This window comes from Sipha flava, unplaced genomic scaffold, assembly GCF_003268045.1.
Source record: "Sipha flava isolate LNK unplaced genomic scaffold, YSA_version1 46_pilon_pilon, whole genome shotgun sequence".
In the NCBI taxonomy this organism is placed as follows: Eukaryota; Metazoa; Arthropoda; class Insecta; order Hemiptera; family Aphididae; genus Sipha; species Sipha flava.
Window position 1 is genome coordinate 1,858,397 of NW_020273250.1, and position 23,240 is coordinate 1,881,636.

The 23,240-nt window shown below is 34.5% G+C and overlaps 3 protein-coding genes across 3 annotated transcripts; all 3 read left to right on the forward strand.

Moving 5' to 3' along the window:
- The first annotated feature begins 2,901 nt into the window (after positions 1–2,901).
- Positions 2,902–18,698, forward strand: LOC112689721 (anoctamin-1-like). The gene is made up of 14 exons (XM_025563552.1): positions 2,902–3,135; positions 4,304–4,504; positions 5,062–5,214; positions 6,574–6,798; positions 9,042–9,259; positions 9,338–9,522; positions 9,894–10,597; positions 13,713–13,939; positions 14,035–14,213; positions 15,680–15,945; positions 16,888–16,999; positions 17,075–17,238; positions 17,855–18,209; positions 18,619–18,698. The coding sequence occupies exons 1-13, from the start codon at positions 2,902–2,904 to the stop codon at positions 18,170–18,172; spliced, it is 3,186 nt and encodes a 1,061-aa protein (XP_025419337.1). The 3' UTR covers positions 18,173–18,209; positions 18,619–18,698.
- Positions 18,699–19,295: 597 nt separating this feature from the next.
- LOC112689722 (zinc finger BED domain-containing protein 5-like) lies at positions 19,296–19,742 on the forward strand. Its single transcript, XM_025563553.1, has one exon. The coding sequence runs from the start codon at positions 19,296–19,298 to the stop codon at positions 19,740–19,742; it is 447 nt and encodes a 148-aa protein (XP_025419338.1).
- A 79-nt stretch (positions 19,743–19,821) lies between these two features.
- LOC112689723 (zinc finger BED domain-containing protein 5-like) lies at positions 19,822–20,382 on the forward strand. Its single transcript, XM_025563554.1, has one exon. The coding sequence runs from the start codon at positions 19,822–19,824 to the stop codon at positions 20,380–20,382; it is 561 nt and encodes a 186-aa protein (XP_025419339.1).
- Positions 20,383–23,240: the final 2,858 nt, after the last annotated feature.

Here is a 23,240-nt window from a genome sequence, read left to right on the forward strand (position 1 = left end):
AGTAATTAATTGTATAATTTATGATTTTTGATATTTTTCAGTTATACATAAGTATATCGGGTTAGAATTAAAAATGTTTGGAAATACTGAATCGTACATAAATACTACTTATTATTTATGAAAATAATAAAAATGTTATTCACCACGTCGTGATACTAATACACTTTTCACACTTTTGCTACACTCTTACACATTACATATACTCAAAACTCAAATGACTAATATGTTTCACTTTACAATAATACCGTTTGTCAGCGAACCGGCAATTATTATATTTGGTATGTGTTCGATGTTTTCAAATCACATAACAATTTTTTTTTAAGTATACGTTATTGCGTATATCACCATTGCACGTTGTTTATTTAATGTTACAAGAGAAGAGCGGTGGATTATAGTTACCTACTCTTCTAGTACTTACTTCCGAATGAATCTCGGATAATTTTAAAGTTCATAAAAAGCAAAAGTTTTACTACGACCTATATAATCGCGATGATGTGGCAATTGACAATAAACCGTGAACACGAGTATGAATAAATATATAAAGGCTGGCATCGGTAGCTGCGATATGAGTTAGTCGTTAGAAAATTAAATTTGTGGAAAAAATATAAATATCCACCAACCGTTGTATCCATTATAATTTATATATTCGTCTGCCAAACGATGTAGATAAAAATGTTCATCCAATTCTAACATATAGAAAGTTTTTGTGTTCACTTACAGTGCCAAAAAGTTGACTAAGTCAAGTAGATTTATTTTTTCGAAACAAAATGATTTTTAATACGTGAATTTATACCATGCTCGCGACCAGAAACATACGTAAGCATGTTAATATATAACATTATCCATGTGAGGTACTGCAATTATTATTTTTACAATGACAGAATGATTTCTAAAAAGTCAACATTGGATATTATTTGTTTTATAAAGTTAGGTTATATGTATATATTTTGAGTGATCACCGTATGATTAATTTAAACCGTATCACCTATTATGTATCTCATATTTATCAGAGTAATTAATATCATGTGAACACACGATAGGCATTTTAATCCGTGCAATATGATTAATAAGAAATATATTTTGAAGCGCTATCGTGATGCAAATGAGTATGTCGAACACATTTTTTTAATAATTAATACACTGGAAGAATTCACAATTAGTTCATTATATTTTTTCTTCAATATGAATCGACCGATATTTTGTAGGCACTATCAGGGACGACGCGAGGAGGTGGACAATAGGGGCAGTTGCCCAGGGTCCCGTGCCTTAAATTATAATTAAAACCCCGCGGTTCTAATTTAACTGAACTTAAAATATTTTATTAATATAAATTATAAGACCCAACATTAATTTTGCCCAGAGCCTCGCAAACTTTAACGTCGTCACTGGGCACTATGCAGTTGTAATCGATCGTCATTCGACGGGAAGAAAAATACGATTCTATAAATGTTATGTAGTTTTTTGTGCTATTAAATTTTTAATTTTGTTACAGCATTGATAAATATAGTTTATTGGTATTTTAAATAATGATGTTTCTAACAATATTTGAACAGAAACCGATCGCTTAAATTACTCGTATGTGTGTAAAATCAAGTTAAACAAACTATAATACATTATATGTATAATATCATATAGCTATTAATTATTGTATTATTACTACATTATATTTTAGTATATTTTTTATTTTACTGTTTGTTCAGTTTCTCAAATGTTCTGTAAAGGTTTACCGCTAAATTAAATACTGACCAATCTAAAACGTAAAATCCGTACAACGTTGAATTACAATGAAAATAAAAAACCCTTTATATGTGTATAAAACTAAATAAAGAATATTCGAGAAAAAATAACAGACTACAAAACTAGTTCATTTCACTTGGTAATGAGTAAAACTAACGAAACCACGAGTTATTTATTTAATTACGGCATGAAGATCATTACTAAAAAGTATTTAAATAACTCCGGTTTATATGTTTTACATCTAATTACCGTGATTTGAAAATCGTGACGATAAAATAAAACGTTATGAATTAGTGTTCGTACACTTTTCAACACATTTTCTGCAATATTTTACGTAAACGGATCGCATCAATATATTATTATTATTTTTTCATTCGACCGCTGTACTGATAATACATTTTTGTCCATACGCGGTTTGCAAACGGTTACACTTGCACGGTATCGAATATTTTGTACCATCGTGGATTTGGTAAAATACCATACCCTACGTCATCTATGTAGGTCACTGCAGCGGTGTAGAGAATCGTACCATTTTTGTCATGACTGTTTTAAAAGGATTTTTTCCCCACCCAGCAATGACGTTTTAATAGGGTTTTTATTTTATTTTCGTATCATTATCCTTTACATTACTTATTAGCCATTATTTATTGCGTGACACTCGTGTCCCACGTCAGTTCGTGTATACATTCCACGCGGGCGCACCCGTACGCGTGTATATACCTATTGTATATATATATACGTATATAAATGCATGTGTGTACTATCTATATACACTACTGTATACATATACACCGACATAACGTATGTAATATATGTATATGCGACGTAGTACGTTCGCGCGACTGAATCGCCGATGGTCAACAATCGACTGCCCGCGTGCGATGCGCACCGACGTTATACTTATATACAGATTGAATAATTTATCGGCCGCGCGCGTATGATGTATACACGTGCACGCGCGCATAAGGGAGTCGACGGCGCACGCGAGAAACGCGTCTGGTGCGGCGGAAGGGTCGTGTCGCGTGGGCGGCGGCGGCGGTCGAGGGTCGTTTCGCGATACCGTGTCCTATACGCCGTACGTGCACACGCGGCCTTCGTCGCCGCGGTCGGTGCGTCATTTCGCCGCCACTGGTCGTCCGAGACCGTCGTCCGTCCGCGCGAGAGATGTCGCAACGGCCGTCACCGACGCCGCCGCGGCCGGACGACGAGTGCCGCCGCGATGGCCACGGGTCGCCGGCCGACCGGTCGTCCACCGGCGTGCAGCCCGCGAGACGGTCGAGTCGCGCATCGCCCGGACCCGACGAGCACGCCAGTGGCCGCGAAGACCTGCAGCAGCAGCAGCCGACAGTCGTCACTTGCCGAGCGGACGTCGACGTCGGACACTTGCCACGACCAGAGGTAATCACCGTACCACGGTTTCGGTTATCCGCGGACCGAAAAACGGGGTTGATAAATCGCTTCGGGCCCGTCTCGCGTTCCGCATAAGCATTCGTTTTGCGACGTACCGATTCGGCCGAATGCGTCTACCAATCACGTCTTCCTGCACAATTGGTACGTTTCCGAAACGAAAGCCAGTTACGTGCGGAGCGACGAGGAGGGTGAGAACAGCCCTACAAGACTCGAGGACTCGCAGAACCCTTTCGACGTGTGTGTGTGTGTCCTCCCACTCCCCTCAAATAATGTGCGTAAATGACTTGTACAGTATATCCGATTCACTAGTTGTGGATACGACATCCAAGAACTTTTTACCGAAGTTGGTTTCGTAGGAATCCTTGGATAATATTAACACACCTCCCGCGGAATACCATCCATCTTATCCACCCGATTTTCAAGGACCCCGTGTTCTACGCGCAAAATGTTATCTTTGAATTTTATAATATATTCATATATCATATATCATATACGATATACATATATATCCTATTATAAACTCTAGTGCGTCCATCCATTGGTTCTTAATATTTATCCTATATGGAAGTAACAAAAGTTATGATGATAAGAATAACAAATTCGTGTAATATGTTAATTCTCAGTTAGTTTTATTTTTAAAATTTCAACTGCATCAAACACTTTGTTAAAACTTTTTAATACAAAAAATAAAAAAAAAAGTTGCTTCATGAAAAAAATTTATTTTTAGTATAACTCAAGTTAGTTATTCGTTTCAAATGTCTAATAATTATTTGATAGAAAAATTAAAAAAAATTATTGTAATGAAGAAAATATTTCTAATGAACGGAAAAATAGCAAATCGAAACCAAAATAATCATAAATGTAAAAAATCATAAATATTTAAAACTGAAGTGTATTTTAATTTTAGGAGTTAAAGTGAAACCTATTTTTTTTCCATTTAAGATCGTATGAAATTGCCTACCATTTATCTTTTATATAACATATAGGTACTAAATATAGTATATATGTAAACTATAATATAATGAAATATTTTCACCTCTGCGGATAAATATCCGCAAGAAAAACATTTTAATTGAGGATCATTGTAACGTGTAATTTTTTTTTTTTGTCTTCTTCGACTTTGCATAATAACTTATAAATGTTTAATCATTTAAAGCACCGGAGCTCGTCAACCAAAATTAGACATGAGAAACTTAGACAAATCCACACTGCTGATTTTGTGTTGGCCTATAAAAGACGACGGAAATCTATGGTTAAAGAGGACGGCAGTAAACTAGACGATGAAACCGAAAGACAACGGTTTTACAATGAATTGCGAGCACAAGGGATACTGGTGAATGTCGACGATGATCCAACGGTCAGTATAATACATTGTATTTGCTGTAAGGTACTATTGAAGATACGTTTCGAAACCTACATGCAGTTTTGCAATATTTTCATATAGTTAATTTTACGTGTTTGTTATAAATGTTTTTATTCCGTCGATTTTTTTCACTGTATTTCATTTTATGCATTGATCCGTGGACATTTTATATTGAAAATTTACAGTAATCAGTAATTATAATATTATTTACAAATCAACACTGGATTTCTTTTTTTACGAAACTAGTATAAGTCTTCGTTTTTATTCCATATTGGCGGATATAGCTTGATTACAATTATTTTAATCCTTAACAGATATATTATCTTTTTCCTCCGGCACAAATGTATGACATTCAGGTAAACAAAAACGCTGATTTAGACCATATATTATTATAAGTCGGCAAGGCCGTAACTGGAAAAAAATTTCGGGGGGGGGGGGGGGGGGGGGGGGGGGGGGGGGGTCCGGACCCCTGGACCTGCTCCCAGTTACGGCCTTGTAAGTCGGTTGTGTCAAACGGATAAAGTATTCTAACTATTGCAATGGTATTGAAGTGTTCACTAGATGCGGGCCGAACGTCTTTTGCTTTGCTACAGATGTCCCAGCGACTCCTAAGATGCCGGTGCAAATGTCACACTACCAGTGAAAATAATGGCGATCTTAGTGAGGACGAACCAACCAATCCCAAAGACGTTAATCATCAACAGGTATCATTACCATATTCAGGGCCGGCGTGAGGGTAAGGCGTCTCGGGCGGTTGCCTAAGACGCCATTTTCAGGGGGGTGCCGAAATTGCTTTTTACAACTTTACACATATGTCAGTAATATTGTTTTTTTTTTTTTTTTTTTTTTTAATGTAAAATACCACCAATAATTTTGTATTGAAATATTGATAATAATTATAGTTATTTCGTTTAGCCTTATATTAAAATAATAAAAATATATTTTAAGTAAAATATTTACTATGGTATAGGGTAGAATATTTTTTCGTGTATGTTGTTATAATTCCCAAATATTTGTTATCGTTTAATCGAGATCGCGTCGAACTGTCATGACTCGCGACTAAAAAATTAGACGATAACAAATTGAGCACAATACTATGTATAATTTTTTCTTGTTTCTGTTCACGAACAACATTTTTTTCTGAGTATAATGATATTATGGGTTGTTGAATGAAAAAGGCACCAGTTGGCATTTTGGCCTCGGGCATCATTTAGCCTTACGCCGACCTTGACCATATTATATTATTTTTATAACATAACACGAAGATTACAAATGGAAAGGTTTTGAGTGGGCATTAAACCCTCGCGTGGTCTTCTAAATAAAACTGAACGTTTTTCATGTGGACGATTTAAATTAATAAAATACTTAAGACTACATTGAACATTAATATTAACACATAATCGTGCGGCTTACATTACATTAATACTTGGTAGTAAAATATCATTGATATATCTATACGGTTTAATATTTATATCAATCTATTATACTGTTTAATATTTGTGTATAAATTTTTTAGGACATAATATCTTATTATTTTATTATTAAACGTTGTCCTTAATGAAATTGCTAATATTTCTCTGGACTATAATTTGATAAACTGTATTTTTAATTAATAATTGAGGTTGAGTTTTTTTTTTTTTTAATCGTTTAATATTAATATAATATAATATAATATGGATTCAAATAGATCATTGTTAACTACATAGAGTTATTCAAACTTCGTTTTGGGTGTATTAAAAACTGAATCATACAATTTAAATGACCTGATGTATTACAATAAAACATTGTATAATAAAACGTTTATAATATTAAGATAAATATTTTTTTTTAATTTATAAATATTTAGTTATTCGAATAATAATATAAAAAAAAAAAAAACTAACAACAAGTTGAGAAATATAAAATTAACTAAATATTTTAAGTAAACGTGGGATTGTCCAATCCCGGTTTAATATTCGAAATGGAATAATACAATGCTTAATATTTGACAATAATTTCGGAAATATAAGTTCCAAAAATTTGTAAAAAATCTTCGTTTTAATAAAACCAAATGGTTTTAATAGCATTCAAATGAAAATTTAAATCTCGAAAAATTAACATCAGCCCAACGGACTCAGATCGTGTGGCAAATCATACTCCGAATAGGATTCGATAACACGCGAGACGCACGCGTAATAAGCCTTGAAAAGCTTCTTGAGGATGGTATATTTACTGCCGCGTATCCAGTGCACGATGGCAATATTAAGCTCGGCGAGGAGGAAGATCCGAACAACATGAACGATAGACGGGTGAGTGAATTTAGTCGTGAATAATTTAATTTGAATATTGTTTTTTCAAGAAGTATAGGTATCGTGGTTAGTGAAAGTATACGCACGTTGTAGATAAGTAAATATAGAAAAAAATGTTTTTTACATTTTTAATTTTTTACTCTGGAACTTCTCGGAAAAAAATTATGAAAGAGATACTGCTATAATAAATCCCGTTAGTAGGATTAATAACACACGTTGCTAACATAGCGATTAAAAATGATCTTATTTAGCTATATAAGTGCTAAAGAGTCAATCTTACAATAACTGCGAAAAATTCCTCATTGCATCTCACATCAAAATAATTATATAGTCTTACGAGGTTTTATTTTCTTATATAATTATAACAACTGAATTAATTTAAATTATTGTAATACAGTATGCTACACAACCAACGAAATAGATGATTCTGATTGTGACTACTATATCTATAATAGATAACAATAAACTATTAAATATTGTAAATTTATAAATCCCTGTCACAAAAAACTAGTTTTAATTGAATTGGTTCGCGAAGGTATGGATTTTAATTGACTTTTACTCAGTCTGCAACGTCCTTTGTATGTCAGGAATATGACACATATTTTTAACAAAATTTACATCAAAATATATTCAATTTTTCAATTATTGAAATGTTATTAATTAATCAAATTTCTGGTTGAGATTTTTATTTCTGATATTGAGTGTAAAATAATTTGTAACCTTAATAATACATAACCGTAAAAATATGTTATAACCCCGTTTATCAGAAATATATATATGTATAATATATATTATATGTTAAACATAAAAATAGTTATATACTGTATTATAGGCTACATCTCGTTTGCACACATTTACCTTTTTCACAATTGGTCTGTGCAAAAAAACACAACTTAGTTGCACTCACATATTTTTCGCTACCTTTGACGAAAATTTTAATACGAAAATTAATACTTAATAAAGAAAACTTGTTTGCACCACAGACATGTATATAATTTATATTATGTCTATTATTTGCACACACAGATATTCGGTAGGTACTTGGTATTTAAGTACCATAAGCTTGCGCTCAGGGTATTCAGGGTAGGACTACTCTGCGAAGATATATTAGTATAGTATATTACAGTATTTAATACGTATAATTTTTTATTAAATATGTTATGCGACAATCAAACTATATAAAGTAGATATAGTATAAAGATAATGATTTATAGATAAAGTAGATATTTAGAAAAAGTGAAATATTTTACTGTTTTGGATTTCATTTAAAACATGATTTTATTGTTAATTTTTTATAATCTGGTCATGGTTTTAATGATGACGGGTTACAAAGCTATCTGGTTTTTTTATTGGACAAAATAACCAAAATCCAATCTAATTTTTGCCATGTGCTTATTAGATTTAATTTGAATTGCATAATAATATCTATTGCATTCTCTGCGTAATATTTTCTGAAAATAATATAAATCCATACAATGTTTTTCGTCTATTAAATTTTTTTATTTTTTTATTTTATATACATATATATTTTTCATTGTTCATAATAATTTTGATCGTCCCGATTTATTCCTGACTGTTTTCAACACTCGTTTTTTAAATTACCGTTATGATACATCATCGTAACAACATATCGTTTAACAATTTTTTTTTCAATTCTTTGATTGTTTAATTAATACAAAAAAACATTACTCAAGTATCATAAGTAGAAATTTTAATTAAATCGCTTATTGGGATTGAATTTGGAAAATGGATATTAATAGAATTTAGTTTTTAAGCTTTACAGTTATTTAATATAATTATTAAATTAATAAATCTACCCCTAATCGACAGTAATGACAATTTATGGGTAGAGGACATCAAGAAAATGTTATGTCAGGCCGTAGAATATCTATATACGTCTCTGAATGTAGTTTCTTCACTTTAAATAATATTTTACAACTTTCACTTTACGACTTTGCTAGAAAAATCTATATGACAAATGAGTTAATAACTCAAGCAAGTACATTTTATTTATCCATATTATTTCCTAACTTAATAAGTTAGTTTTTATTTAAAAAAACATCCTCTAATGATTACATATACTTTTAAAGGGTTATTATGAAACTTATCTTTGAATAATTAACTCACAAAATTATTATGTTCAAGGTTTTAGTAAAATTCCAAAACTGGGCCAGCTATCATTATATTATTAGTTATAACTATATTAAGTTATTAATTATATAATAAATTGTTGATAAAATCAGATTCTGTACGAAGAATGGGCAAGACCTGGATTGATCATTCCCCGTCAATTGAAATCGGACGAAAGGATTACTGCTTTGATCCGGAAATACTACGGCATACCTGTAGCCGTTTACTTTTCTTGGCTTCGGTACTACACCGTGTGGCTAGTGGGTCCTGCCATAGTTGGTCTGGTGTGGTTCCTGTACGGGTTGATAACGACGCGCAGCGATGTACCAACGTAAGGAACATTTAAAGAACAATGTCATAGAAAAAACATTATAATATTGTTACCTATTCTTTTGACATGTATATCTAGCCAGGACATTTGTGATCCGAAATCACCAGTGGCCGAATGGATTTTATGCCCGACCAGACAGTGTGAAGCTGGTTTTTGTGGCTTCACTCGAGTACTTGACACTTGTGGCCTGTACAGGTGGACGTCTGCAGCGACTTTCGATCGACCTGGTGCCGTCGCATTCGCAGTTTTCATGTCATTTTGGGGTGAGTCGAACGTATGAAAAATTAAGTAAACAAAATACCCGAGACATACAGTCGCCACGAGAGCAACATTTTTATGAAATTCAACGCGACACTATAATATACATTAATTATATTTTATTAAATTTTTTAAGGCTAACATCTAATTATATTTTCTCTAAAAATGCTCTCTAACATACTTGAATTTATAAGATTCGTTGTCAATCGTCGGGCACCTTTGAATTAAAGTGTTAAAACAATCCTCTCCGCTCCGTTCCTTTAACATTACATCATTTTCATTCTGGAAACGATTTTCAAGCACTTTGGTGTTCTTCGTCCTCTACCCGTTCTCCTAAACGTTATAAAACTTGAACACGTTTTATCTGTTATTGTAGCCGCGGCGTTCCAGCAACTGTGGACCGCCCACGCTTGGCAGCTGGACGATCAGCGCGATGACAAAACAGGAAGCGACGACGGCGCCCCGGACGTGTGCTGCCGCGTCGGTTGCGCCGGCCGGACCGGAAGTCGAGTACCGGCCGCCGAGGGACAACAGCCGCCGCCACCGCCGCAAGCCGAGCAACAACGGTTCTTGGTCAGCCGAGCCGCAGTGGCCGCGGCCAACAACGCAGTCCGACGGTGGTATGCAGTCAAACTGGTGCCGGCCACGTTCCGGGTCATTGTGTTTATCGCCACGCTAACAGCCGTGGCCGCGGTGCCCGTACTGATCGTCGTGTACCGCGGCCGGGCCATCGGTTGGCTTATGATGGCCGTGTTCCACCAGGAGGAAGCGACCGCGCACCGCGAGAACGCCGCCGCGGCCGTGCACCACCGGCACCATAGTTTCTTTCTACTAAACTACGCCAACAGCGGAGAGCTGAGCAACTGGAAGACCGCGGTGGCCGCCACGTGCGCCGCGTTTGTGCAGCTTACCGCCATCGTGGCCGTGCACCGGGGCTACAGCGCGGTGGCCAAATGGCTGACCAAGTACTCGTACCGATCGGTGTACGACCCGGGATTCCAGAGCCGTTACACCGCATACATGTCTTGCTTCGATTCCGTCAACTACTATTCCAGTTTGGTTTACATCGCATTTTTCAAGGTGCGGATACGTTCATTTTGTAGTGTTGTAGTTCGTTATTGTTTTTAACTTAACCGTTTTTCGATCCGTTTTGCGGCTTGATATAATGCTCCGAGACATTATTTCATCCCATAGGAAGTCTTGGGAACTAATAATGTCCAGTATGTGTTAAAAATGTAGGAAATTATTTAGAATTGTCAGTGAGATTAAGTTGGTAAAATATTCTGACGGATATACTGATATTTACTTTACGTTTGTAAAATAATTAAAAATTAAGAAATTAATGCTCTTAACAGTAGTAGTTTACTTAATTACATTGATGTACCTTCACAATTCTACAGATACTAAATACTAATACATAATAAATGGTTCGATTGATTTTAAAATTACTTATTATTTCTGCCTTACTTAAATTATCGACCACTAAATCACAATCTAAGTCTAACCTAATTTACGTGAGCTGAGTTATTCACATGATTTTATTATTATTCATTCCTTAAAAATAATAGTTATAAAGTGTCACAAATGTTAATTTATTTATGACATTATCGTATTTTTAAGCATATCTAATTATCTATTTTAGGAATTTTAAATTGTAGATAGTCAATTACACTACATAAGAAAGAAAAAAATTGTAACCACGATTTTTTGGTACGTAGCAAACGCCTCCATCAAGTGTAACGTGATTATTCCCTATTCGTTAAACGATCTCGAATGTCCACCGATAGAGTTTTATAGTGAAACCCCTATAATATAATTGACTAAATTATTTCTACACTAAATACTCTCAAGTTTTCTGACTAAAATTGATATATGAATATCGGAAATGCGTTCGAAATAGACCTTTGCGTATAATTAATTACTCAACAGTAAGTCTTGTTAGGTCTTAGAATAATATTAAATTATAAGTCCGGAAAAATAACCGTCGAACTGCTAAATCGCTTAGTTGAATGCAACAGGTTAACTTTTAATAATATAACAGACATCATTTATTCGTTTATTTTTCTGAATTTACGACTGTTTTTGGTTAAATGTATGGAAAATTATTTCGTTTTACATTCAGATGTGTTAAAATCAAATTTTTTTGCTTATAGATTTGTATGCATACAACCACGTAAAAACATGACATATACAACTTTATTACTTAGATTTTTATTCTTACCAGTAAGGAATTTATATTGCACACCACTTTAAAGTGGTGCTAAATAGTAAATTGTTTCCACTACTCAAATTGAGTGAATAATTTTTTGAAAAATCCTTGGCATATATTTCGATGCGGGTATGGGTATTTAATACTTAAATATTATATTTCAGCTACGGTTAAATAAAAGCTTATAAAAAATGAATTTTGAAGTGCAAACAAAATTCGATGACATTGAATAAAATATTTATAATCAACATGAACAAAACAAAAACTCTGAACTATAAAATAGGTGGTTAACAAAGTATGGAATAAAAATGTACGTTTATTATAGACCATAGTGTAATTTAGTGAATTTAGCTTTAGTGAATTAGGGGAGACTCAAATATTTAAAACGAGTTAAACACTTTTCCTGTGACAGGAAGAAATATTATTTTGTATTTCTGTGTAACATATTTTCTTACCTCGTTTTGACGTAGTTGATTTGTACGAAAAATAGTAGAATTTTAAGGAAATAAATATTACTTGATGTTTTTCTTACGTTTTTGGTAAATACTTGATGGAGATACATAACACTGTTTATGAAGATTAGCCGAGAAATGGTGTGTAAAACGTTTCTCTTGCCTTTTAGGTCACTAATTGTTAATGTTATTGTGCGTTTCCATCATTATGTTTTTATTAATTAGATATAATACAATGATACCTTATGTTATATTTTTATATACTTATTATTCTTAAAATTATATAATATTGTAATGTACAAAGTAATTTAATTATTAATATGTGTTCGTTAACACATTTATTATTGATTAGTCTTTTTATTTTATTAGTTTTTATTAGTTTTAATGGTGACTAACATGCGTTATGTGTTTACGAACATCTATTATTACAATAGTGTGATGGCTTTTTTAGTTATAATTAATATTAGATTATAGCCCAATTAACATGGCTCTGTTGTAAATGTGATATAGGTATTATGTATATTAATTAATTATTGTGTACAAATACCCAATATCATTATATTTTTACATATAACCGTGAAAGTTCTAAGACGTAGATTAATAACAACAAAATAATTAATTAAAATTTATATTTACCGATTGAGACCTATACACTTTTTTTTTAACAATTAAATATTACGATGACGCAGTACCTCTTATTTCTTTTTTTTCTTTTTTTCTACCGCCATTTTAAAATATACTCGAAAAATAGATACATTAAAATATTATTGATTTTAAGGAGGTTCGAAATTTCTTGAATTATGTTAAACATCTGGCAGGGCTTTGCGTATTTTTGTAAGACTAGGAGAAAATATTGATAAGTATTAAATTCCTGTATACACACAACTTTATAATATGCCCCTCAAACTAATAGCATTATACGAAGATCGTTTATAATGAAATAGATATTACACATATTAGTATACAACCAGCTCGGTTTCACTAGGTAAGTAAGTATTTTTCTTGTCTGTAATTGTTCCCATGACTTCACATCGTTTGTTTTCCACGCTACGTCCTATCGATCGGTTCTCGTAATAAAAATAACAACAATATGTAGGTATGATGCAGAACTAGGTGTTAAGTTCCACAGTTGCATATTTTCATATTTTTTGATGTTTTTTAACACAACTTTTGAACTACCAACAACGATTCATACGGCGTCCATGCGTACAAATCTGCACTAACCCATCGACCCGTAAAGCGAGTACACATGGACACCAATAAGATTAACTGATGAGCTTAACGCCCTTAAAAGCCCTCCCCCTCCCCAAACAAAGATTATTTATTTTAAAGATAAGCGGTTAAGCTGTACGGTTTAATAAGTTCAGCTGTACACATCGTGCTTTCCCACCGCGTGCAAAATGTCAAAAACCATTTGCGAACGTGCACGAACGTATACGTACTTATGCGTTACATCGATAACGGTTTTACGTACGCGTCACGTGCGATGCAACGGGACGGTATGAATTAACCGCTGTCACACTTTCCTCATCAGGGCCGGTTCGTGACCGGAGGCCGAGGACCACGCACCACGGACACCCCGTCGAGGCTGTCAAACGTATGGCCGGTCACCATGTTCCGAACACTAGTGCTGCACGTCAGGGAGGACGTGTGCGACCCGGCGGCCGCGGGCACGGGGTGCGTGCCTGAGCTGTGCACGCAGCTGGCCATCATAATGGTGGGCAAACAGTTGGTGGACAACGCGATCGAGCTGACGATGCCGTTAGTCACGTGACTGTACCCGTTACGAGCCGACGGGCCAGGCGGACTAAGAAATGTCAGTTTTTCCCGACTCGTGTATGTTTGTGTGTGTGCAGGCTCGCGTTGAACGTGTGGCGCCGATGGCGGGCCAAGGAGAGCCGCCGCCGGAAGAAACTGCACGGCAAGCTGCCGGATACCATCGCCGAGACGCTCAAGCACCCGAAACAGTGGCAACTTGACTATCAGCTCGAAGACACCGGGCCGCTGGGCCTGTACCAGGAATACTCGGAGATGGGTACATACATCATACAAGTGCACGCGCTCTCTGCACTTTCCGTCGTCGTCGTCATTAAGTAATTTTTCAAGTGCACCAATCCCGTCCACCGACACCAATCGCCAATGTCCCTGCCGTATCGTCGATCATTCTATGAATAAGTCAACGTGAATTCTTTAGCTTCAATCGATCACGATAAATACAGATTTTAAAAATAACCCATTGTCTAGCGAAGCGAGGTTTTACGCTTCCTATGACAGCATTGCCGTAAATGGCATAAGGGTAATGCTCACCTAAACATTTTTGACCGTATACGTTGTCGATTGGCTCGATTCGGCCGCAGTGTTATTGAAGCTTATACTTTAATAGTTGAATAATCGCAAATATTCAAAGTAACGAAATATCGATAAAATATATATCAAATCTTATTTATACTGCATTTTGATGCTTGCCTAGAAATAAAACAAAGCATATATATATATACCGAGTAATATTTCTCCGCCTCTAGGCATAGAATAAGATCCGCCACTGATTAGTGATAAACCTATAGAAAATAAATTATTAATTTGCTCTTTATCGTTAAAGTTATGTGAAAATACGAATAGAAATTAGTGCAATATCGAAACGAAGAACGAGAGCCAGGTAGGCTCAGTAAATAATCTGTCACTAAATCATACTACACTTATCATAATACTTATCATTTTTTTTCTTTTATTCCTCAAAACATAATTATTATAAGCACTCAACAATGTTGGCACCTAAGATTACAAACGAATATCAAATGTTCGGTTCACGTATAAATGTAGTTATAGATATTTAGATTGCATGCCATCATCGTTTTGAAAAGTATCCGACTGTAATTCTTACACGATCAATATAATCACAGTAACAGAAATAATTTCGCTTTCACATCGCTAATAATAATGACTGCACACTGACGGTCGACACTTGTAGTGCAGTCCAGAGGTGTCAATTGGGGTAGTGAACAAAGTGTTCACTCGCACTCAGGGACGCCATTTCAGTTTTTTTTTAAGGGTGTGCAAGCAGTTAAAGAGGCCAATTTTTCTCCACCGCCAGGCCAACATTTATGATTAGCAGTGATTGATTGTGACGATGGATACATTGATAGTGACGCCTTAGCCAATAGCCAATAATTGAAGATAAAAAAAATTTAGAGTACACGAGTGCACACTCTGGTCCCCCCCCCCAAATATCGCCCCTATTCGCACTCCCTCTCAATCCGATTACTCGTCTGCCAAATTTTTGTTAAACCGACACTTTGAACTTTTCTAAATCGGGTTTCATTTGGATTGTTCACCGACGACCGTGGAAGAAAAGCTTCCGTATGATGTTCGCGCACCCTGAAAAAACCGTTTGAACGATGCCGTTAAGCTGCACCGCACGCTAGGCAGCACGTGTAGAAACGTTTAAATTATTTTTTTACGATTAACATGTTGCCGGGAATTATTATGTGTCGTGTGCTTCAGTCATCCAATACGGGTTCGTGGTCATGTTCACCACCGCGTTCCCGCTGGCCCCGCTGTGCGCCCTGCTCAACAACGTTTTGGAACAACGGTTGGACGCGTACAAAATGGTGGCGGCCACACGGCGTCCCGTGCCCGCGTACTACTGCACCGACACGGGCACGGACAATGCCCGGCCACGAGTCCCGGCATGCTGCGACAACTGTATCAAGCTGGGCACGTGGATACGAGTGCTGAAAGTGTTGTCCGTCGTCTCTGTTCTGTACAACGTGAGTACCGTGTTTTCGTTTATGTTAATTAACATCATCCGAGTTGTTTGACTCGATTTCGGTGTTCAATTACTCGAATGTTTGATAATCGTAAGAAAACTTTTCCGTGTAAACGAATCGATAACAATTATTATTGTACGAGCATCGTTCCTGTATTATATTGTAATATAAATTTAACTCCATCTTCAGAAAAGTTTATTCGATAACCATTCAAAGGTTATGCAGTTGAAATAAGTTAATCGATTATTCAGTCATACCATCACTGTAGGTCATAGAGGTATAAAATAAATTCAACAATTTAATAAATTGTTACTATCTTTTTTTGCTACTTTTTTTTTTTTTTTTTACTGAAATTTATTAAATATAATATTATTTTGTTGTTACAAAAAAGTAAAATAATTAATTTTACTAAAAATTAAAAATAATTATAACTTACCTATTAAAAACAAATTCTTAAATCCGGATAATCAGGATACTTCGGGAAATATGGATAAAAATTAGATTTAAATCGGTACCATTCATTTCCACCTGCAAACCGTAAGGCTTAGTTACGAGTAAAAATATTCATCTTTCAGTGCGTTCAATAGAAGTTCAATAAATTTTCGCACTTTTGGTCCATCGTGTATACACTGTTCTTAAAACAGATTTTCGTTACACTTATATTCGACCGAAAATTCTTTCTATATCTCGTTGTACTTACGCTGTGAAATACCAAAATTGCAATTTAAGTGATAAAATTATGTTTCCATCTTTATAGAATTAAGTTTAATCGAGTGTTTTATTTCTCCTTTCTATATCATCTTAGTTGTACGAATTCGTTTCACTTCGAGAACTATAATAATACCCAACGAAAAACTATACTATTCTACAAAAAAAATAAATAATCCTTTACTGTGACCTGCGGATTCGCTAATTATTTTTCCATTTTTTTCCCCCCGTAAGGCGTTTATGATCGCGTTCACCAGCGACCTGCTACCACGGTACGTTTACTCTCAAATCTCGGCGGAAAAAATGTCTCCGTTGGACGGCTACGTCGCTTGGTCATTATCTTCGAGTACGTTGACCGTTTTAAACATCATACTTGCTTTGAATAACACCATTGATTGTTAATGCATTCGTTTATGTCCAGAAAGAAACGTAAGCGAATATTATTACGGGCAACCAGAAGACATGGTCAATGCACCAGAAGTATGCCGATACAGAGGATACGGAGCTGATGCTGAATCAGAGCATAATGACTACAGAAAATGGCAAGTGTTAGCGGCTCGTCTAACTTTTGTCATCGTGTTCGAGGTATACCTACACCAAGCATTAAAAGTCCCAATACAACTATTAAGCCTGTATGGAAAAATGTATATCGTGTGTACTACACAATAATCAACAGTATCTATAATAACCCGACGCCCGTCAAAAGAAGTATACGATGGATTCGCATAATTCTTAATTAATTCTTAACATTCCTCGAACGATGTTTAACACAATTGAAACTTTAATCATATGAATTAAAATGAATAAAATAATGAATTAGAGATACGTTCTATCTATAAACTTTTTGTCGATTTCAATCGTCTATCTGGTAAATGTAATACGAAACGGTAGTGTATTCATCATTGAGGAGTATTGGAAATTGATTCACGTGCGCCAACCGCGTCCGTTAAAAAATTTTGGAATTTTTCTATTTTAAATATCAGCACGCGATTAGCATGAATTCGCACGGTATTACATTAACCGGAAGTGAGAAATCCTTTTGGCACGGATGTCGAGATGTTGCACCAGCTGTGGCCAACTAAAATTTTCAAGAATTTCGAAAAAACTTACACCAGCATTTACCTCTTGTGCCCACCACTGGTCCTGTCCCTGTGACCATGTAGGTACATAAGTATATTCTTTCGTATTTTTCCCACCTTAGCACTGCGTAATAGGAGCCATCACGGGCCTGGCATATTTTATTCGAAAAATGGTCGCCAAGTACAAAAAGTTGTCGACGACGCGGGACAACGAACCGTCCGTAGCCGCCCGTGCGAACGGTACAGCGACAGTGATCGACGGCGAACAAACCGTGGTCGACGGCACAGAACGAACGCAGTCAAACGAACGTGGCAACGATCTGACGTCGTCATCGTCATCTGTAGTGATAGTCGACATGGAAGACGACGACACGAATGACGCAGACGTTAGTGAAGACATTCTGGAGAAGTCAGAGAACGCGGCGGCGGCGATGCGTTGAGCTCGGTCGATCGGTTCCACTACGCGCTACTAATACAGTAAATACTATTAAGTTTTAGTCATATGTTTTTCCCCCTTTTTTTTCCTATTAAGATATTTCAGCGTCTATCACGTCCCGCCAGTTTCTCATTAAGACTCGCGATCACGTGCAGTGGTGACACAAATGAATACCTATTCCACGAAGCGATCACTTCGTGTAAAAATCGACATGGCTACTCTTTACATATTTATACATATGACCCCATATTATATATTTTGTAATCAATTATAAACGCCAAAATATGTATCCTACCAATGAAACCATTCCATTTTTACAGATATTACGGTTAAAAATCAAAACTTGTGGGCGGATGCGGGTTTTCATTTTTTTAAAAAAGGATGACTTCGTGGAGAAAAAATATTCATGTCGCTACTGGTATAAATAAAATGATAAATAATACGTTTTAGGTGTGATGGGCATGGCGCTCTCCGGATCGTTCTAAACTCCTGTGCTGGTGATTTCCCCGAGAAGTGCAGCTTGACCTGGGCAAACCTGTCGGCGAACGATCAACCCGCACAATACCACGCTGCCGTGGCTGTAGTCACATGTTTTTATTCGTTTTTTTCATTTTCAATCATTTTCCGTTCTGTAGATGACAAATTCGTAATATATGTACATTAGTACAGCGTTTCCCAACTGGTGTTCCGCGGAACCTAAGGGTTCCGTGAGCCGGTGCCAAGGGTTCCGTGAGAAATTTGGGAAAATATAAAAATTATTTTTAGTTTCCTTATGCTATGATAAAATATCTTATATTGTATATATTATTTGTTATAAACTTATAAAACCGGATTTACACGCAACAATAAATGCTAGCAATTTATCGTAACGATTGAATAGTTTCGATTTATCGTTGCGTATAAATAGGACCTACTATAGGTATTCATTTATCTTATCTGTAGTCATTAACGAGTTGTCGTTCAATGGGTTTCGCCACTACAAAATATTTATTTGTAGTTGTCAGTCTTCATTCTGCTTTGACGAAGTGAGAAACCGTTTTTTTTTTTCTAACAGTGAATTTTAGTGTTCAATTATTACTATCACGAATAACTCTTTAATTTTCTGGTATAATATAATATATAATATAATGGACAATTGGCTCAAAACGGGACGATTATTATCATTAGAGAAGACCGGTTTAACATCTACAAGTAATAGCAGTACTTCGTCTATTCCATCGGAAAACTCGACTTCCCACTGTAAAGCAGCTCCTCCCCAAAAACTAACTGTCGAAAATGAAGCATCTCCAAGTAAGGAATACACTCAAATTAATTTTTCAAAAGGTAAAAAAAGACGATATGATGAAGAATATTTATCGTTTAGATTTATTCCCATTGGAATAGACACATTTCCCGATGTGAGGTGCATAGTTTGTGAAAAAATTTTCAATAATAGTTCTTTGGTTCCTGCGAAGCTTAGGCGACATTTGGAATCTAATCATCCAAATCTAAAAGGGAAAGATCTGGAATTTTTTAGAATGAAGAAAGATATTTCAGATGAAAGTACGAGTTCTCTCGATTTCAACGATTTCTGATCGAGTTCATAAAATTTCTGACCACATTGAAGATGAATTTGTCTTCAGATTAATTAACTGTAACCAATTTTCTTTACAAATGGACGAAAGCACCGATGTTTCTGGGTTGTCCATACTACTTTTTTTTACTCATACTCATAAGAAAACCACTCAAGAAGAGTTGCTTATTTGTGAAAGTTTAAAAACGCGTACCACAGGAGAGGAAATTTTCGATGTTTTAAATAAGTACTTAGTGAAAAAAAAAATATCATGGCAAAAATGTGTGGACGTATGCACGGATGGTGCTGCTACAATTGTTGGGAAAATAAAAGGTGTAATAACCAGAATTAAAGAGGTAGCTCCAAAATGTAGTAACAGCCACTGTGTTTTATATCGCCATGCATTAGCAACCAAGAAATTTTCACCATATCTTAAATCAGCACTAGACGTAGGCTTTCAGTGTGTGAAATTTTTAAAATCACGCCCTTTAAAAACAAAGTTGTTCAAGAAGCTCTGTGAGGAAATGGGAAGTGACCATCAGAATCTTCTTTTACATACAGAAATCAGGTGGTTGTCCAGAGGCAAAGTTTTAACAAGACTTTTTGAATTGCGAAATGAGGTAAACATTTTTCTGAAGGAGCATACGAAAACAAATCTTTGAGTGGTTTTATGATGAGAATTGGCTCATAAAGTTAGCCTACCTCTCTGATATTTTCAACAAGTTAAACGAAACAAACTTGGGTTTACAAGGAATAGAAACTTCGATCTTTCAAGCCAATGACAAGATTAAAGCTCTCATTGGCAAGTTGGATTTTTGGGTCAAATATGTACAAGATAATGATTTTTCATGTTTCTCCAACTTGAATAAATTCTTATATGAAAATGAGAATGACAACGATAAATTCAGAAGAAATAAAAGACCATTTAATCAATTTAAAATCCGGATTACTTTCCTACTTTCCAAGAATAAACGAAGATTCTGATAATTTGTGGGTACAAAATCCATTTTTAATTCAGAAAAAGCCAAAAGAACTATCATCCATTGAATACGAAAGTTTACTTGAAGTAAAATCTTCATCTGAATTGAAAATCAAGTTCGAGTCACTTAAAATTGAGGAGTTCTGGATCGCCATGGAAAGTGATTACGAACAATTGTCCATAAAGGCTATCACCGTTTTATTGCCATTTGCAACTTCCTACTTGTGTGAAACTGGCTCTTCAGCGTATACAAAAACCAAGAATAAGTTTCTAAATCAACTGAACGCGGCTCCGGACTTACGAATCCAACTTTCAGGAATAACTCCAGATTTAAAAACAATTATGAAGAAAACTATGGAAAGATTCCAATCTTCTCATTAAATCTATTTTAGAGTAATAAGAGACAAATATTAAATTTTAAGCTTTGATATGATCATTTATATTTTATAATACTGTAATAGTTATAAGCAAAATAAAATGTTAAAACCGTCTAAACTATGTTTTTCTTTTAATTTTATTAATGACACTTTTATGCCGGAAGTGTCCAAAAACCCACTCATTTCAGTGTACAAAACATATGTCTGCATTACTATTATAGAAAAAATATGGGGGTTTCTCAAAATTTTCAAGCTCCTGCAAGGGTTCCGCAAGTAAAAGAAGTTGGGAAACGCTGCATTAGTAAACAACTGTGCGTTTGGTGAACAACTATGTAACATTACAAATATTACACATGCAAAAGAAATTTTAAACAAAGTCGATTATTTAAAAAAAAACAGCTGGACAGAGTCATTTGTATGATCGGTATTTTCACATTTCCTATTAGAAAAATCCTTGAATTTTAATAGTTTTTTTTAATACCAGTCACAATCCGTCCCTTACTCGTTTCCATCGAAAAAACCTAAGATGACTATGATTATGGACGTTTATAGTAGTTGGTTTTTATTTATAATTAATATTTCATGTTTCATTATTATATTTATTACAACATCTAATCGAATGCTCGCTATACGTTGTTAATATTTTATTATTATTATTAAACTATTCGATTAGCTGTATTATTTATTCGTAATATAAAAACTATTGTACAAATTCTTATTTAGAGTATTTGTTTTTTTTTTTTTGTTTTCTTGATTTTGTATCCTGATACAAAGCACATCCTCTGAAACGTCAAATTCATCGCTGATTCACGGTAATGGTGAAGTCTAATTTAAATCATAATAAGCCATCCAATAAGCCTTCAATAAGTTTTAAATAAATTAAATTAGTGTGATCCCAAAAACGACTAATTGTCGGAAAATATAATACATTAATAAAAAATGTTCAACTAAAACGAGACATTTCCTTCTACTTATTTAAAACTGACGTGATAAAGGCGTTGAACGTAATCGTTTATTGTTTTAATAGTTGTTTAAGTTTATATATGAGTATTTATCTAAATTTAAAGAGATTGGAGAAAAATAAAACTATTTTGTGAAAATAATTCAAAGAATTGTTCAATTTCAATTCAATTTTTCAAAGAATTCTAAAGTCCAAATAAATGGCTCCAATTTGTTCAGAAATATCATCGTTCAAGTTTTTATCCATATCAATGATACAATTATCATCGATTTATACGAGTTTTGTTCAATTGTTCAATTGTTTTTTTTTTTTTAAATATGTGTACAGTAAGTATTTGATTTATCACAAATGGATTATTGCGTATATGTATTAAAATATGCATTCCTTATTTCACCCAGTGGTAGTTATAAGAGGGGGTCAATAGGTGGATCGTCCCCCCTTGAGATTTGGTTTTTTTAAATTGAGTATATCTATAGACTAACAAAAACTATCATGCAAATTATGCATTTATGCACCTATGCAAATTTTCGAACTTATGATTTGATAGCAACATCTTTTTCCGTTTTAACTACGAATAATACATAAAACAAACTATAGTAATACAGAAAAAGGGTTAAATATGGGATGAACTTTAAGAGTTCTAAAAGTGAATTTTTTTAATTCTTACCTTTATTTTACTTCTCGTACAACATATAGACTTTGAGTTGACAAATATTTTAAAATAATTAAACGCACTAAGAAATATTTAAAATACAGATCCGATTAACAAACCTCGTCAATACTCCGCAGGCGTACAATGAAAACGTGTCGATCCTCTTCGTATGGTGACCAGTAACCGAACGATACTCTTGCTGGCGAGTAGGCCTATTTATGCCTTTTGGAATATTGACAAGATTGCCCTTCTTACCGTCATTTATTGATGATTATTATAATGGTTTTACAATTTCAGAAAATATCCTAATACTAATAATGTAATATTTTTGGTGTTATCTTTTGACATTTGTTTGATTATTTTATGTGATGTTAGCCGACATCAATTAGGAATATGGAGGTGATTTTGATATAAATGAAATGTGTTTTTTAAATAATGATAATGTAACTATCTGATAGTTTATTGATGCCGCTTTAGATAATGATTTATTTTTGATAGAATTTTTATTATATTAAATGTCAAAAGATATTAATATATAGTTAAAATTAATT